This window comes from Physella acuta, unplaced genomic scaffold (genome assembly GCF_028476545.2).
Source record: "Physella acuta isolate Inbredline_101_S28 unplaced genomic scaffold, ASM2847654v3 ptg000944l, whole genome shotgun sequence".
Classification (NCBI taxonomy): domain Eukaryota; kingdom Metazoa; phylum Mollusca; class Gastropoda; family Physidae; genus Physella; species Physella acuta.
The window spans coordinates 287659-307500 of record NW_026732461.1 but is presented as its reverse complement, the minus strand read 5'-3'; the positions used below and the strand labels follow the sequence as shown (position 1 = coordinate 307500).

General features: G+C 32.8%; 1 protein-coding gene across 4 annotated transcripts in view; it reads right to left on the bottom strand.

The window, feature by feature from the left end:
- Positions 1 to 19842, bottom strand: part of LOC131953734 (oxysterol-binding protein-related protein 6) — a 59357-nt gene that overhangs the window by 1604 nt on the left and 37911 nt on the right. For 3 of the 4 annotated variants that reach the window (XM_059317069.1, XM_059317067.1, XM_059317068.1), the window contains exons 17-23: positions 15876 to 15939; positions 12821 to 12899; positions 12042 to 12177; positions 9419 to 9566; positions 2583 to 2709; positions 1826 to 1948; positions 1 to 1703 (exon numbers count right to left, since the gene is read on the bottom strand). The exon at positions 1 to 1703 is cut by the window's left edge and continues 1604 nt beyond it. In XM_059317069.1, the coding sequence (XP_059173052.1) occupies positions 1595 to 1703; positions 1826 to 1948; positions 2583 to 2709; positions 9419 to 9566; positions 12042 to 12177; positions 12821 to 12899; positions 15876 to 15939 (786 nt within the window). In that variant the 3' untranslated portion in view covers positions 1 to 1594. The remainder of the gene's footprint in view (positions 1704 to 1825; positions 1949 to 2582; positions 2710 to 9418; positions 9567 to 12041; positions 12178 to 12820; positions 12900 to 15875; positions 15940 to 19842) is intronic. The other variant, XR_009388674.1, reaches the window with a different exon arrangement.

Below are 19842 nucleotides of genomic sequence, written 5' to 3'. Positions count from 1 at the left end.
CAAAATGTCAATGTGAAAGTATTTTTTTCCTTAGTCAAATGGCTTTGTCAGCAAAATGAGAGCAGTAGCAGTGCTTTTCAATAAGCTGGTTTGGTACTTCAAAATTATAAAAATTCTATCAAGAAATAGCCAAGCAGACTGGGCCAACCACTTCGATCCCTTAGCTGATTCCATATGTGAAATCTCACAGCACACCACTGATAATTTTATATATATATATATATATATATATATATATATATATATATATATATATATATATATATATATATATATATATATATATATCTAGTGAATAAAATACATAATTAAATCTACATAAAAATGTATATGTATTTAAGAGGTAAACAATGAAGCTCTTAACATTACAAATTAATGCACTGTGCTAAAATTACATTTTTAAGTTTTGTAACTGTTAAAGCAGTTTATTGTAAATTTACATGGAAAATAGCAGTGATCATGACAGAAATAAATCATTCTAACACTTTTGCAAGCAAAAATGCCCTTTAATCACATTTTATATACTTCATAAGCTTGCTAAGTGAACACATGAAGGAGTATTTCATGGAACTGATGTAACCTGAATATCAAAGCACATATTTCTCCTTAGGTTGTGACGTGTAATGATGGTTCAGTAATTTAGACTGAAAACAAATTGATTGATGAAGAAAAAAAGAAATTGAATTTATCTTTCAACTCAAATTAAGATAGAGAAAATACATTAGAAGTGCTCCTTTAAATATTGACTTAGTTTTAAGTGCACAAATTTGTGGTGGAAGCTTCTAATTAACCTTACTGATAAATAGGACAAAGATTTAAGCTGTTCTTGAGTTTTTCCTGTAACTTATCCCTAATTTGCTACATGCATCTTTATAAATTTGTGTTTCCCATAGGGGCTTAGTCACTCAAACTATTGAGAAGGGTTAAATATAAACAATCATCAATAATAATTACCTAAAATTAATCTGGCATAATGTAAATAGACAATCTTCGGGAAATCAGGCAAACAGCCACTTATGTGGTTCTAAAAATAAGTAGGCCTACAATTTGAAGGGGGAAAAATCATACTCTAAGGCACTTAACACAATTTAAAAAAATCTTATGAAATATTTTCCAAAATATTATACTCTTCCGTTAAAATGTCACTTAAAGAAACACTTAACAAATTTTAAAACATTATTAAATATATAGGTCTATTATTTAAATTTTATTTTCCACCAATGTCAAATCAAATTTTAACTCAAAAGTACCTTTAAAATTAAAGATTATTATTAAGAGTTAATTATTATGAAGTATAATTTTTTTTTCTTTTACAAATATATAAAAGAAATATTGTGTGGCTTCTTGGATACAGAGATAAATGTACATAGTTATTGTCCCATTCTCAATAAAACACAAATATAAAAAAAAGTTGAGTACGTCTATAAGTCTATTAATGTTAATTATTAAAAATTTATATAACATGCTATTAAAATAAAATTAATTGCATACTTGTATACAAACTGTAGTTCAGTGTTATATCTACTTAAAATAATCTATTGGTGACAAAAACATTCCATAGTATTTCAGCAAGCTATTGATGAGCAAGAGAAGTTCAAAACAACTGTGCAAAAGACATTCTGCTAAATCCAGGATCTTTTCTGGCATCCCAGTACTTGTTAGTGTATTCATACGTCTCATTTTTACCATCCAAAAGTACTTTTCTGAAATTTGTAAAATAACCTTTTACTTTAAAAAACTGTTAAGCGTAAAAATTTCTAACAGCTAAAATATTTCTAAGAATAAAAAAAAAATAAACATCCTCATATAACATTTGAAATCTTACTTGAACCACAGAGGTCTTGGGTCATCACCATTATTTTCACGACTCTTTCTACGTTCACGCTGAGCATTCTCCAATTTGTGTTTCTCAGCCTCAGCTTCGGTAATTTTACCTTCTTCCAGTAGTCTGAAAATAGGCAATTTTAAAATAACTATATGGATAATATTCCTTTATTTAAACAATTCTAAACAATCCTTTCCCTGTCCACAAATTTAAACGCACTTAGAAATCATTCATTTATGACGTCCACAAAAAAATTTGGATTTTAGACCCCCCCCCCTGTACTTATTGAATGCATTTCAATGATTAATATTAGCATTTTGGCCTATAGACTATAAGAGGCCTCCTGGGGTTCATGAGTTCTATTTCTGTTTCCTAATTGCTCCAAAGAGGCGCTATTTTTCTTAGTGTTCATCCATAAATGACGTCACACTGTGTTAGCAATCAAATATAAGCCATGTAGTTAATTTTTTTTTTAAATTTCAATAAAAATAATTCTAGACCTACTCAATTTTAGAAAAAAAATATTGTTTTTTCATTTACAAATACAGTGATATCATTTTTGGTGTTGGGTCCTGATTTTTAGTAAAGATTAGTGTCATTAGGGAGGGAGGGGATAAGTCTTCTTAATTTCACTTTTTACAAGCAGGATATGTATTTTATGTTTGTTTAAAAATGTAAGTACTTCCATGTTAAATTCAACATGTAAACATCCCCCCCCCCATCTCGGTGTGGACGTTACACATGGATGACCCCTCACCTTTGATCTGGCCTAAAGCGTGAATCAGTTGGAGGCAGAAATTTGGCCATTTCTGGATCTAATTCATTTAATTCTATTGCAAATCTTGTAAATCCATAGTAAAGTTCATAGTTTTCTGGCATTGCTCCTAAATGACAAAAAAGAAAATGTGTACTTTTCTTCCTGAAATCAATGGTTTAATTTGTGTAAGAGAGATGCTCAAGACGATTAGATTTTAAAAATAACTTTTTGAAGTAAACAAAAAACTAGAAAAAGAGTATTAGCATTTGTTGTCAGAAAACAAAGCATATATAATTTTTAGTCAATATTCAAAACCTAAAACCCTTAGGCTAACCTAAACCAACTTGAGAAAAAAAATGGGAACAAGAAAAAAATTGTCATAACATTATTCATAACTATTCTAAATGTATATTTATATTTGAGATTCAAGCTGTTAAGCTAGCTAAAATTTGCTTTGACATATGAGCACAAATTTGAGATACAAGTAACTGGATGGTGGGTTTAACAGTTTGTGGAAAAGAAACACCCTGAAAAAGTTGCAGCGGATTGCGCATCAGAACTATTTAAAGACACTTACCCATCTCATTTCTGAAAAATTCTGAAAGGGGGAAAACCCTCTTTGTACAGATTTATTTTAACTGCTTGCACTTGCATGGAAAAGTAGGGAAAGTGATGAAAGCTGGGCAGAAAAAGCAAAGTCCAGTAAAGAGAAAAGCAGAGACGAAAATTAAGCTTTAGGTTTAGTTATGTTCGGTGAAGTTTAAATTCCATTAAGTAATGGGATAAAGTGTAGCATTACGAATGTAATGAGTAAGTAAATTAAAGTGACAGAAAGAGCTTAGCATTAACAGTGAGTAAGTGAACAAAGTGAAGCGCCTCCGCATTTCTCTTCTGCCCTTCACATCTACCAGCATCTTATATAAGATCAAAACCACCTATTTTCAATGTAAATATACTTTGAAAAACCAGTTTATTTATTTGCATTACCCTCTATTATAATATTAAAATATTATTATTTGTCATGTATTCATAGGCTTTTTTTAATGGCATTTCAATTAATTTCAGTGGAGATAATTATTTTGAGAAACAAGCCATTTGACATACAAACAGGGTTACAAATCGAATTTAACTCATATCTCCAGGTACTGCTGTACATATTAAAAATGAACTTAAATTTTTAATCAAATAAATGTAGAATTTCATTTTTTCTACAGGTCTTCTAAAAAATATTAACTTGTGTTCATATAATAGTAGTCAAATTTAAAAAAAACAATGGCCTGAAAAGCTGCTAGTTTCCATTTATCTATAAAAATGCTTGTTTTATATGAAACTCATGATTTGCAAATAAAAACAACAAATTACAGGAAAAAGGTAGGTAAATCACTGTATTATGTGAGGTAATTAGACAAAATTAAGCCTTCTAATAAAGAAAAAACAACTTAGTATTGCAATTGAAATATTTTTTCAAGATCACCTTTATTAGTTAACAAAATATAAATGTTTTTTTTATAAGTTTGAAAAAGTTATAATTTTTTGCTAAAAAAGGAAAAGTGATTGTGATAATCACTGGAATGTATTTTGGGTATATTCTATCAATTGTTGTGAAGTAAAATAACACATTTGAAACAACTATAATCAAATGGGAGGGAACTAGTAAAAGCAAATTAGGATTTTACTAAATAAATTACTTAGTCAAGTATTGCATATTTTAATTAAATTAATTTATAACAAACATTAATTAACACAAATTTGATACTTATAACTCAAAAACCCATCTTGAATTATTTATAATGTAGAAAAATTATACAATATAGTTTTTAGTTTCAGAATAGAATAACAAAACTTTACAAAAGTTAAAAAATGAGAAATAACAGTTAATCCTGGAATAGTTAAAAGAGAAATTGAAGCTTAAAACAACCTTATATCTGATCTCTGGTACAGGCCAGAAGTTAACAGCAAGATCTATCAAATGGAAGAAAATCTTGTAAAATTTCTGGGATCTGATATGAAGCATGTAGGGTGGTAAAAGATAAAACAATAAATCTTCACCTTCCAAGACAAAAAATGGTACTCTTTGCTTTTTTTTTTATCTTTCTATTCTGCTGATGCAAATGAAATTAGATAAAAAATATTGTCAGCTCATATTACAACTCTGCTTCTTTGTTTTCATTGAGCAGTCACTAATTCATCTGATCCTTATTCAATAGCACTTTGTCACAAAGGCAATCTATTGATTCTAACTGCCACACATTGCCATAAGTGCATCTAGAAATATCTTCCTTTTATCTTAAAAAAAAAACCTATCTAAATTCACAACTAGATTTCTGGTTCTATGGGTTTGAAACATTCAGGCATAGGTTTAGCTGCTCCTTCTCCTGATAGGAGTTGCCATGAAAGAGCATCACTTCAATTTCTTCAAGTAGAATGGTTTAAATTTGAATGTTGATCAATAAAAACTTTATTGATCAACACTTGCAAATAAATCAGCAGTAGGAATATTACTAAATTACAAAGTAGGACATGATGTTAATGACAAACCCAACTAGATAGGGCTCCCGGTCAAAAAACCCTGAACTTAACCCCCCCCCCTGTGACATAAATCCCCTAGAAAATACCCCCCCCCCCCCACTGAGGTGTATATAAGGAAATAATAACGATGATGAGAACAAAAATAAAATAAATTAAATTAATGTAATTTTTAACAACTAACAAAAGAGTTTCTACCTAAAAGTATGCTATTCGAAAGTCAAGGATTGACCATGGTTGTATTTGATCAAAGATCGGGTTCCAACAACACATTAGATATAGGTCATCCACATGTGGAAGCCATGCTGATCCAAGCAACACATCTTAAACAATACATAAGATGTGAGAGAATCACCGGTGGAAGCTTGTTTCATATCCAACTTGGCACACAGAAGCATAGTATAAATATGGCATCAAATTTATTTCTCCACTAATCATCAAAATTTTTGGAATGGAATTAGCTCAATCTAATAAAGGCAATTTAAAGGTGATTTTTCAAGCCTATGTTTATGCAAAAAGACGGAACAAGGCAGAATGCAAAGCTAAGATTAATGGCTTGTTGGGCATTGTCATGAACATTCGCATGGATCAGATCCATCTCAACTAGAAGTGTGTAAAGTAGTGCAGCAGAGTAAACAACTGGCAGAAGAAACTGAAGCAACACTCCAGCAAATCATCACTCAGTCGATTACTACGATTAGTGGAGATGCGAAAGTAAAGCTGACCCCAGTAATATCAGGCCGTAATGCCAGGCGTCAATGTCAAAACATCCCCTGTCTGACCCAAGGAATGTTGCTGATATAATTATTGCTGATCAATACATAGATTGGTCAATGGAAGGACTGGTCCATGTGTTTATGCTTTACTTCAAAACAAAACACAGGAAACATACACAGCACTCTTACAGCAACTAATGTTCTTGAACACAAACCTGCAACTGATTTCTATTATTATGATTGACTTTGAAATGGCTGTGATAAAAAGTGTTGAAAGGGTATTTTCAGACTGTGAGATAAAAGGATGCTTTTTCCATCTTAACCAAAATATATTGAGAAAAATACAGGTCTGGTCTTCAACAACATTACCAACTTGATAGTGAATTTGCTCTCAAGCCCAGAATGCTACCTGCAAACACATTGGTAATGCCTTTGATAAATTATCTGAAATTTTCCCCCAAGAAGCAATGCAGATTGCAGACTATTTTGAGGACTACTATATTGGCAGACCACGTCGAGGTCGGAGACAACCTATGTTTCCACTTGGTATGAGGAACATGCACACACGTGCAGAAGACAACATGCCAAAAACAAACAACTCAGTTGAAGGCTAGCACAGAAGTTTACACTCAAATATGGGATGTTGCCACACAAATATTTGGAAATTCATTGAATTTATTGAAAAGGAACAATTGCTTAAAGATATTTATTGTACACAGATAAATTCAGGACACTGTTTACCAAAACAGAAAAAATAAAAATTGTTAGCAGCACTCAATTTTCAACTGTTGTTAAAAGTTTTATAGAGCCCACCATTAAAGGCTATTTGCGAGGCATTGCTCACAATCTCTCTTTTTAAAGTCATATAAATAAAACACTGTTTTTTTCTAATGTTTGTTTTGTTTTTAATTACTAATTTTGGTTCTCATCATCTTTGGTTTTTCCATATATAAACCACCATTGGGGGGTTTTTGTCCAGGGGATTTATAGCGCAGTTTTTTTTGTCCAGTGGGTTTTTGACCAGACACCATTAGATAGGTGTTATTTGTAAAATAACCATAGCTAAATTAGCCAAATACAGATACATAATCAATGGAGGCAACACAGTTTGATGACAGGTTCAATCATAATTGCTACCATTTTGCTGCTTAGCCACCCAGGGCATGCTGTATAAAAGTGAGGTGTCAGGAGCATTGTGGGGTGATCTTGTGAGCCACAAGTTACACTACCAGAGGGGTGCTCCGATTACCCCGCTTTTTTTATTTAGTCATTGATTTTAGTGCCCACTGTGCCTTAGAGAATGGCGCTATTTAAAATGAAAAAAAAATGCCATAGTGCTCATGGAGAAGCCCTAGCCACAACAGGGACAATCAAGTGATACATTTTTTTTTACATTTTGTTTGTTACCAAAAATACTAAAACACAATATCTATATATCTATCTATCTATCTATATATACAAAAAGCAATGTATGTGTGTGTCTGTCTGTGTGTCTTTTATGCATTACCACACCTCTTATCACATCGCCGTCGAACTTTGGGAAGTTTTTAAAAATATTCCTGGGGAGGTTTCTGCGGAAAAAAAAAATTCAAATTCGCAGAGGTGGCGCCCCGACAGGGCGCTATTTGTTTTTTATCTATATACGGTACATAAAAAATAAGAGTCGATTGCAGATTCACACTGTTCATCCAATCGCCGTCAAACTTTGGGGAGTTGATTAGAGCAATTCAGGGTAGGGTTTTGTAAAAAAAATCATTTTTAATTTCGCAAGGGCAGCGCCACGGGAGGGTGCGATTTTTCTCTATATACGGTATATAAAAATAATAAAAGTGAATTGCAGTGACACCGTTTTCACGATCGCAATGAAACTTTGGGAAGATGTTGAGAATATTCCTGGGGAGGTTTCTGCGCAAAAATCATTTTTAATTTCGCAAGGGCGGAGCCACGGGAGGGTGCGATTTTTCTCTTTATGCGGTATATAAAAATAATAAAAGTGAATTGCAGTGACACCGTTCCCACAATCGCCATGAAACTTTGGGAAGATGTTGAGAATATTCCTGGGGAAGTTTCTGCGCTAAAAACATTTTTAAATGTGCAGGGGTGGCGCCCTGACAGGGCGCGATTTGTTTTTTCTTTATATAGGTATATAAAAATAAAAGTCGATTTTGGTTTGACACCGTTCATCCCATAGGCATGAGACTTTGGGGAGTTGATTAGAACACTACCTGGAACAGTTCTGCAAAAATATTTTTTTAAATTTCGCAAGGGCGGCGCCGCAGGAGTGAGCTATTTTTCTATATGTACGGTATATACAAATAAAAGACGCTTGCAGTTCGACACAGTTTATCCGAGTGCCATAAAACTTTAGGGAGTTGATGAATACACCCGATAAGGTTTCTGGGGTGGGAGAAGGGTGGGAGTGGGTGGATGGTGGTGGGACGGGGGATTTAATTTTGCATGGAAGGCCCCCCCGGCAGGATGCCATTTGCCGCCCTGTTCTTTACCGTGAGGGCTATGGCAACTACGTTTGGTCTAAACAGCGTGATAGACAATGGATAGGATGTGGTGTTACAAACGCTCACTAAATTGAATAAGGCGTGTCCGCCGGCGCCCTGGTAGGGTGCGATTTGGCTGCAAACAAAAATTTTAATTTTGGTCCCCAAAGGCTCACATGGGCCGCTGAGGCCCATGTAATACGGTAACGTTTTATTTTAATAATCAGAAAAACTAACCAAGGTTAGATTATTAACTGGGTTGTTTCTTTTTGTCTGTAAAAAATCCAGTTTCGTCACTTTGCAAATGATTCAATTAGCATCTATTTTTAGACAATCAGAAATTGAGATCGAGCATCTAATAATAGACTATTAGTAACGCTAACATATTGCATCATTCACACTGATGTGGAAACACATCAAATACTTTTTTACGTGCTAAAGAAAATAATCCTGTTCATTTGTGTCACTTTTGCGAACGACGCAATAACAGGATGCTATTTGGCACGATGGCGCCTGTTAGTTTTTAAGGAGCCAGGGTCCGTACGTGGTGCCTATGCGGTAGTGTAATCGAGGGGGGGTGGTCCTGAGAGCGCCCCTCTACGTCCCTGATACATGGGTGGTCACCGAAGTGTGTTCTACCTGATTATTTCGGTGAGTGATTAATGTACACATAAGGTTTTCAAGCGGTAGTGTAGGTAAACCTGTGTCCTGGTATTTATGATCCAGCGCAGGCATTGTTTACATTTAAATAACTCACTTTTAGAAAACAAGGTCATGCGTCTAAGAATATAGGATTGGTAACGTATGGATGAAACCGGCAACGCGCGGAGACGGGTACGCTAGTATCCTATAAAATTCTCACAATAAAGTTTTTATAAACACATTCATTTTAATAATGCTGCACAGGATTTCAAAAATATCTCATGAACCATGAGACTATTCACAGTTTTATCTATTAAAGAATGACATACTCTTACACTGCAGCCAACAAGACTTTTAATTATTTTTAGCATAACTTGTATAAAATAATGGACTGCTAAAAAGAGTATGTTATTAGTAAATTATTAAAAATGACTAAAGTAAAATGTCCATGTTGTACCTGGTCGCCAAATACATTTGGCACTTGAAGCATGTCCACAAAAGAAAGCTTCATTCCACTTTCCAAACAGATTATGAACAACCTTTCCTTCAGAATTGCAGATACTTCCGTAAACCTCGTACCGTTTTGGCGAAGCATTGTTTGTACCCTAAAATGTATGTAGGCATACATTGTTAAAGGATAATAATAATAGTAAAAGATTTTACGCAACTGACATATTAAACATACTTTTTAATTCTGAACTCTATTAACTGGTGGTTATTGAGGAAGATGAAGAGCTCACCACTGACAGTTGCAAAAGATGGCACATAAAAAAATTACATTTGAGGTGTATAAAAATGCTGATGTCTTGCCACATTTACAGACATTGATTCTGGAGTTGGTCCTTGTGCCAAACACAGCCTTATTCCTGCCCTTTTCCAGTGATCAGAAATTATCACAAAATTGCTCAACCCCTTTAAAGACTGTGATGTCAATAACAGACTGCCCTCTAAAAACACCAGTTCAAATTAATAATAGCTCTAACACTTACCCAATCTCAATCTGAAAATAGTATTACAACCATTTAAACTGACCTTAGCTATACCATAACAATAATGGACCAACTTTAAGGTATCATAACTTTAACCCAACTGAATGAATCTTATTAAATCTTTAAGAAATTCTATTCATTGTGACCTAAAAAGTGATAAAATGAATAACAATTAATAAACAACACTTAAAAATAAAACCCAATTACTAAATATAGTAGCATTTTAAAACATAAAAATATCTAATTCTAAATATTTTCAGCCCCCTTTTTAACACGTTTTTATTAACTCAGCTTCGCGTGGATGTGTTTGTTGTTAAAATTGACATCGAAAATTAGCCCACTTCTGATTGCTCTATAGATCTGAAATTTGGCATGCAGGTTACTTTCGCCTAACAATTTCAGATGCAATCATAAAAACTAGCAATTAGAGACCGTAATTAGCTTAATTTAATTACGCCCAAAGGACCATAAAATTGAGGACATGATTTCTAAAGATACCGACAAGACTGGAGGCTTGTTGACACAGTTACTTCGGCCCCAATCGATGTGAGCGCGCTGGCCGTGATCGTATAGTGGTTAGTACTTCGCGTTGTGGCCGCGACAACCCAGGTTCGAATCCTGGTCGCTCAAGATTTTTTTAGTCCGTGTATTTATAAACACTTAGTCATTCATACTTAATCAAGTCATTAGATAAAGTAGAAAATAAACTATATAAAAAACTTTTTTAAAAACCACGTTTTTCATGTGTAGCAACGGACTAAAAAGGAGAAAATAAAATACTTAAAAAAAACTTTTTAAAAAACCACGTTTTTCTTGTGGACTAAAAAGTAGAAAATAACTATTTACATACATTTGATGACAAAAAACGTGGGTCGGGCAGATGGGTCGGGAAATTTGATGGTGAACGTACCCACGTTTTTTGTCATCAAATGTATGTAAATAGTTATTTTCTACTTTTTAGTCCACAAGAAAAACGTGGTTTTTTAAAAAGTTTTTTTTAAGTATTTTATTACATCCTCTTATACAAAGTATAGAGAAAGTATTGTAATCATGCAAAAAATCAAAATCCAGATTTTTCACAAATCTCTACGTTTTACACTTCCCTGAGACGAAAAAACTTAGTTTTGCAATTTTGTCTGTATGTCTGTGTATGTATGTGTGTGTGTATGTCTGTGAACACGATAACTTGAGTACCGTTAAAGCTACGTTGATCAAATTTTATATATAAGTGTTATATGAAATGTGTAGTACTATATCAACTTTTCATCGATTTCCAGTAACAGGAAGTGGAATTTATTCTACCTTTGGTTTTTCAATTCACATATAATTAAAAGATCTAATTCTTTTATGTCAAATTTTAAGTAATTTCCGTGGACCGGAAGTAGCACTTTACGCTAATTTCCGATTTCTCAAAAACCGCAAATGAATTTATAGAGTACTAATATTCCGCACTATTAAACACATTGTTTGCTGTTCACTTGGTACACAATTCTTTTTTCAACAAGATTCTATTCTGTTTTTAAAAGTTGAAGTAATTAAAAATTGATTAAAAATCATGTCAATATCCCGAGTTGCAGTCCTGGTCATGTTTTTATGAGAATATTTAAGAAAGTGTAGGGGTGATCACTCCTGCTTTATTAATTTCAGAAGGATAAATGAATAGTGAATAGGTAAATAAATACAGACAATCTATATATGATTGCAATGTTACACCAGTGCTTCTGAACACTGCACATCATATTTAAATAATAAAAAACTAAAATCCCAGGATTGAGAGCTCATCTATAAGGCTTCTACGAACAGTTAAAAATTGAAAACAGTTTGAATCTACATGAAATTTAGTAAGAAAGTGTGCAACAATCTTCCTTTTTGAAAAGCCTCGAGTGTGTGAAAATGATAACAATCAGTTCAGGTGTTTAGATTTCTATAACAATCAATGAACAAGGACCACAGCCATAATTTTTTACTTTTGTAAAATGGATTTGAGTATAAAATAGCCCACAGCTCTTAAAAATTATTTCTAATGAAACTTTATGGGCACAATGTATTGTAAATGTATTAAATGTAGGGGTAACGTTCCTCGTGACTAACCTTTGTAAATGTCAGCTTACAAATAATGCTTTCATTGATAATTGTCATTTCTCCATACTGATCAGCCCACCTTTGTCCACCAAGCAAATTGTGAACACATGTAGTAACTTTGTTCCATTTATAATGATCCCGATATCTAAATATTCAATGAAGTATCATTAGATAACATAATATATGAAATTAATTAGTAAATGACATTTTTGTTTAATAAAATTCTAAGATTTCGCTTGCGATCAACAGTACATTTTTACAAAACAATCATGCCTAAGTCTGGTATTAAAAATGAACCCATTTTTCAAGAGTAAAAATAATATTTATATTTTATTGCAGTAAACTAGCAAAGGGCCCAAGCCTACGGTAGATTATAATTATATCAATAAAGAGTGCCAAACATGTACAAGATGAGTTTAGGTCTTATAATTTCTGCAATAACTAATGACAGTTCCCTAGGATGGATAATAATATGGGAATTCTGTCTCTGATGACTGTGCTTTGGCTAAGCATTAATGTATGGAAACATTTTTCTGCTCAAAGTCTAGCCAACAAATAATCTACAATTTGGAAAAAATAATCATTCTTGTTTCTTGAACCAAATGAAATGCACTTTCTCTTACAGAACTCGATAATTAAACAGAAAAAAGGATAATAAAGAAAACAAATGTTTTTTTTAACAGAACTTTTAACAGAAAAACAAAAAAAAAAAGCCTTCAAGTTAAGCATCAGATGATATGTGAAATGATAAAATAATAATAATCAATTCATTTAATTTAACATCTTACTTTGGTAGGATTACATTAACATTTCCAAGAGGTTGTATTTCCATTGACTTTCCCCAAAACTTTGTTTTTATCCTGACATCTGTAAGTTTGAGTTATAATTATAAAGTAACTTTAAGTAGATAGTACTTTAATTTTCATACAACAAAAAAAACAACAACAACGTAACAACTAATAAGTGAGGAAAGCAGAAATAATGTATACATTTAAATACTGTACAGGTCTGCCAACCTTAAATATTTAAGCAAAAATCATCTTTTTGTTAAAATAATGCCCTTTTAATTGTTATCTTTAAAAGAATAATACTTTTCACATTTATATTTTTAAATACCTGTTTATGGTATATGTATTGTTGTCTGATAATGCCACAAGAATCTTCTTAAAATCTAGCAGTTAATTACATTCAAATATGATTTGCTGATGTCAACATAAACCCTATTCCTAACATAAACCATAACACAACTCCAATCTTAATTTCTGACCCTAACACTAAACCCAAGATTATAATACTACAAACAGCCTAGAACACCTATTTTCTTAAGTCTATCGTCAGACATAGCAATGCTGTAGGTTGACATATAAAGTTAACGTTGTCATATAAACATGATATATAATGTTTAAATTAACAGTCACTTATGGTGGTATTTTTTTAAACATAAAATTGACACATTTTGATTATATTAAAAATGAAAAAATGGAGTCAACTATCAACAAAAATAGATCTAATCAATATTTTAACTTGAAAAAATTAAAACAATTATATTTTACAGTAATGATTTAAAAAAAAAAAATGCTTACAACTTCTACTGTGCTTCATAAAAAAATGGTTGATCTGAGACATAAAATCTTCATGTGCAATGAATTTTTCAGCGAACAACAATTTTCAATAGTGTGGTACATTCTAGGGTCAGAGTAGGTTCACACACTATCATTGATCTAACTAGCAGATCCCAACAACCATGACATATTAATGTAGTGCACACCTCTGGGACATCCATTTACGATGTCTATTTGGGAGAGGTAGGGTCATAAGTAAGTTGAGTTTTGTGGACATTTACGATGTCTATTTGGGAGAGGTAGGGTCATAAGTAAGTTGAGTTTTGTGGACGCAAGTGGGCATGAGATTGAACTTCCAAACATCAAAGTTGTATTTATTTTTTATTTTTTATTTTTTTTGCAGACAAAATTTTTTTTGGGTGAATTAAAATGTTTATTTCTACATTTCTCAAATTGGAATATCTCCATTGAAAATTTAAATGTTGGAACTGGATAAGAATAACAAAAGAATTTATACTTTTCTAACAAATTGATTTTGATTATTTTTGGCCCAGATGACAAGTAAATAATTCCAATATATTCTTGAATCTATTAAGCTTATTCTCTTGGAAATTGATTTTTGGAACCTATTAGAAACAACAAATAAATGTTTCTTTAAGATTATTTGCCTTAGGATAATAATGCATTAAATGCATAAGATTTTTTAATCAGCAAATTTGTAGCATTTACACCAAATGCCATATTTGCAACCATTTTGAACAAATGCTCTTGTAAGTCTTGATTTACATGATTAAATGTTTGTTATTAAATTTGAATATATCTTGTATTTGTGTTACTGTATTTAAATAAAAATTAGTTCATACATGTAGTATAACCAGAATATTTTTCTCTACAGGCATACAGAGAGAAGTGAATACCTGGGCTTTTTATGTAAGAGTAATCTTTCTCAAACAAATATTAGAAATATAACTTCTATTTTTGACAACAAGAATTGAAATATATTTAATCACAAAAGCCAAATATATTGTTTCAGATTTTCCAGTTACGCCCCTTATTACAGGAGAACAACTCTATTATTTAAGGATACCAGCTGGCCCGTGACGTAGCATACGCTGCTATTTTGTTTAATTCCTATTTTTCAGTATTTCATAATTTGTGAAGTTGACACTACCAATGCTGCAACTGAAAATATTTTGCTTTAAAACACTATCACTAGCTAGTGAAGGACGATTATCCTCACCCTCACGTTTCACTCCTTCCCCCCCCCCCCCCCCTCCGCGAAAGCAGCCATCTGTGACGACAGTTTACAGGCGACAATGAAAAGAGCAAGCAGAATATGTTATCTCCCCTTAGCTTACGCCGCTATTTTGTTTAATTCCTATTTTTCAGTATTTCATAATTTGTGAATTCGACACTACCAATGCTGCAACTGAAAATATTTTGCTTTAAAACACTATCACTAGCTAGTGAAGGACGATTATCCTCACCCTCACTTTCCACTCCTTCCCCCCCCCCCCCCCCCCCACCTCAGCGAAAGCAGCCATCTGTGACGACAGTTTACAGGCGACAATGAAAAGAGCAAGCAGAATATGTTATTATCTCCCCTTAGTTTCAAATAGTTTAAAAACTAAATTATCTTCCCCTAATAGCCGTCACTACAATTGTAAACAGCTCACCAGACTGGTGGGAGTGGGGGTGGTAGTGATATAGTCTGTTGAGCTTACGTCTTGGTGTCTCGCATGGTCCCAATGAAGAGAATTATATATATAGATGCAGAGGGGGACTGTGTAGGCTTAAGTATAATTTTTTTTTTAAATCATTATTTTTAAAAGCTTATCATTTGCTCCAAATACTCAATCACAAAAACTGCAGACATGTTAAGAAAAAATTATATTTCATCAGTCCCAAACTAATGAATTTTACAAATTATCTAAATTCCTAAAATTCTCCAGAATGCATAGCAACTGAACAAAGAAACTTGATGACGACAAATTTATAATCTTTTAAAAATTATTTTTAAACCTATATCAAAGCCATATTGTATAGTTTAAGGAAGGCAAATCCTTGACTGATTCAACAATTTCCTAACACCTCAACTTTGATGCCAAAAATCTTAAAATCTCATAGAACTCAACAGTGCCAGTCCTGTAGAAAGTTATTGTAATAGTTTTTAAACATACATATTTTTATAAATTCATTTTTTCTTCTGTAGTAAAATTTTAGAATTACAATGGAAACAATGTTATTTTATGTAAGCATCAGATTTTAACTTACACCTCACCTTGCCATAATTTAAAATTGCGTGATTCACAGTAACAAGCAGACACTGGTGGATGGTGAGATACCTGAAAGTTTAAAAATTAAACATTATAAACATTATTGCTCAGGCCATTTGGGAAACGTACCTGAAGCTTAACTCAAACCGAAAAAAAGAAATAATTGAACAAGATAAATATAAACAAATACATTCCAAATCAAAACTTCATTAATTTTAAACAAAACCTCACACATTGCAAAAAATTGCATTAAAGAATGATGAAAGACATTCATAAGGCATTCTTATTTCTTTATTTTTACTTTTTACAAGCTTCCACCTTGCTTACAATATCTCTTTGTGTGTTTGTATCAGGGTTTGTGGTCAACTCATGTTACTCAATTACAACTCACAAATATTGATTTCTAATAAATTAATTTCAGATGACAACACAAGAAAATCTAATTTTTAATCAAACATTAATTGAGTCATTAATAATTAATTTTAAGATAACTATTTTTAAAACTAAAAAGGAGCTAACAAGATTAAGAAATAGTGGTAGGTGTATTACGTTAAAAGATGATTCCAATTTTGGAACTGACCACAGAGTCTAATAAAGGGCAGATTGATTATCATTTAGCAAGATTACAATGCATTGATTAACTTAATCCTCTGGGAGATAAGGGCTTTACAAGGCCACAATGCATGGGCCATTCTTGAGCTCCTTATAAAATTTCCTATTACATGATCCATTGGGTTTTATAATTGAGTGGGCATCCACTGTCTCTCAAGGCAGAATGGAGCTAAATATAAACTAGATAACTGGTCTAAATATAAACTAGATAACTGGTCCATTATGGAAAAAAAAATGTAGTGATCTCCTCTAAACTTTCTCGAAAATCTATAACATAATGCTGCTGGTAGTGTGTCAGTCCCATTCCGTAAACATTGCACCATGCAGTGCTATCACATTGCATCACATTGTCTTTTTATAAGTGATAGAGTAGGGTTTGTTCATATAATGACTTAAATTTATTTTATAGTTGCCACAGTTTATACACTTTCGAATAACGTGAAGAAAATATTAAATACATGCACAATGCTGAAACATTAAACGGATCAATGTCAAATATCATTTTCGTTGAGATTCCTAGAAAAAGTGGATACATTTTCATAAAAATAGGGTCGAAAAAACTAATTGATTAAAATACTTTTAATAGTTATGCCAGTTAAAAAATAAATTCAAGTCACGCTAATAAAAATAAACCGGGAGTGATATTCCCTAAACTTTCTCGAATTTTCTTATATGAAACAACAGGGGATGGCAACTCGGGATATAAGCATGATTTTGAATCCATTTTAAATACTTAAATCTATATATATAATTCTCTTCTTGGAGACAATAGAAAACACTAAGCTGTAAGCGCGCTCCCTACCACCCCCACCCCTACATGGTCTGGTGAGCTGTGGTTCATGCTTAATGTTTACAATCGTAGAGCTGGTTTTAGTGACGGCTATTAGTAGCAGATAATTTAGTTTGAAACTATTTTAAACTTAGGGGAGGTAATTAAGAGGAGTTTACTTTCACTGGGGGGGGGGGGGGGGATGTGGGGTAGGGGTTCTGGAAAGTGGGGGTTATCGTCCTTAACGAGCTACTGATAGTGTTTTAAAGCAAATATTTTCAGTGGCAGCGTTGGTACTGTCGAATTCACAAATTATGAATTACTGAGAAGTAGAAAATAAAACAACTAAATAGCGACGTACGATACGCCGCGGGTCGGCTTGTTTTTTAAAATAGAATAAAATCTCGCAGAAAAAAAGAATTGCACACCAAGTGAACACCAAATAAAATGTGCATAATACTGTGGAATATTATAAGTACTTTATAAATTTACATGCGTTTTTTCTAGAAATAGGAAATAGCAAAAATTACTACTTCGGTCTACAGCACGGGTTCCCAACCTGGGGGTCGCAAAGGTCTTTCTGGGGGGTCGCCAACTGGTATACTAAACCTTAGTAATTTGAAACAAAACATAAATATTTAGAAGAATTTTTGAAATTCGGCTTCATTAACATCACTGGAAATGTAATAGAGAAGAAACAAAGCGCACTGTACAAAGTTGTTCTCAGTCACGAATCTATGAAATCTTCAAAACTAAAACGTCATTTGAGACGAGTCATTCGGAACACACCAAAAAATATATGAAGCTAGTTGCAAACGCCAGAGACTTGATCGAACAGGAAGTTTTCACCAGCATTAGTGCAAGCAAGCATCAAATGAAGTCGCGATAGAAAATGCCAAGCAAAAAAAAAAAAAAAAAAAAAAAAAACAATAGGAGAAAATCTCATCAAACGCTGCCTGTACGTAAATGTTAAATAACACATTTTTATTGAAATTAAGCTTTCACCATTGTCTGCTTTTCAAGTTGATAAATCAACAGACGTGAGTTCGTGTTCGCAGTTGCTGGTCTGTGTCGATATTCATGCGGATGATAGCAAAGATAAAAGAGTGCTCTTTTGTAAAGATAGCATGGAGAAAATAAATATCTTTTTTGAAACTGGATGATTAAAATGGGTTAGAACGGCTGTGGGGGTTTGTACGGATGATGCGCCATCTATGTTTAGCTCAAAATCGGGCTTTCAGAAAACAGAAAAGATTTAGCTCCCTAACCACTGCCCTAACCAATTGACATCAAGAGTCCATTGCTAGTATAAGTCGTAAATTATATAAAATCTGGAGCCTCCAAAGAACTGAGCAAAAACATTAATATAGATCACGAGGTTCTGCTCTACTACACTACAGTACGCTGGCTGTCAAATAAATGTAAATTGTGTTTTTGAATTGAAATCTGAAATCAAATTGTTCTTGGGAGTGCAAAGGAAACAAAACTTTTTGGTATACTTAAAACGACATAGAGTGGTTGGAGAGAGTATCATACCTAGCAGATGTGTTCGAACATCAAGATAAGCTTAACCTGAAGCTTCAGGGAAAATGAACGAATATTATCACTTTCCATGATAATCTCGGGGCGTTTTTATCAAAGCTGCAAAATCGGTAAAGAAAACAAATCTTGGAAATATTGTAAATTTGAGAAACTCTGCGGTGTGGTAGATGAATCTGACTGTGAGATAATTAAAATTTTGAAAGAAGCGATTTCTGGGCATCTTGAATCTCTTGAAAACGAACTGCATCGCTATTTCTCTGAGCTGAAAAAAGAAGAATCTGCATTGACGCATTACCCATTCTCTTCTTCCCTTGATGTTGCCAGCACTCCCGATGAATTACAAGATGAATTCTTTGATTTGCAGAATGATTCCGTGTAAGATGAAAAACTGCAGACACAATTTTGGTGTAGTAGGCTATTCACCATTCATACCCAAACGTAAAATTGATTGACTTTTCGAGAATATATTTTCAACACTTTTCTTCGATTAAAAACAAAATTAAGATAATTATAATGACATAGGTTGGCGTTTACAATTTTTTTTTAAAAACTTAAAACTTAACCACGAAGGTTTAGTGAATAGTATGCAATTTTACTCATGCTATTAAAACAGTTATCAATAGTAGTTCATATTGAAAGTCTACTAGAAAATCTTATTTTATTGCTTATTAATTTCCATACTAATTTCGGCTTTTTAATTCTATGGGGGTCGCGGGTCACTTACTTTTTATAAAAGTGGGTCGCCACTAGAAAAAGGTTGGGAACCACTGGTCTACAGAAATTAGTCAAAATTTGATAGAAGGCAGAGATTTAGATATTTTACTTAAATGTGAAATTTCATTTATCTATCTGAAATAGTATTCAAGTTAAAGGCTTTTGAAAAATTCAAAGTAGAAAAAGTTCCATTTCCGGTTATCGGGAATCGCTCAAAAGTTGATATGGATCTACGATTTTGATATAATACTTATATATGAAATTTCATCAACCTAGCTGTAATTGTACTCAAGTTATCGTGTTTACACACACACACAGACATACGGACAAGATTG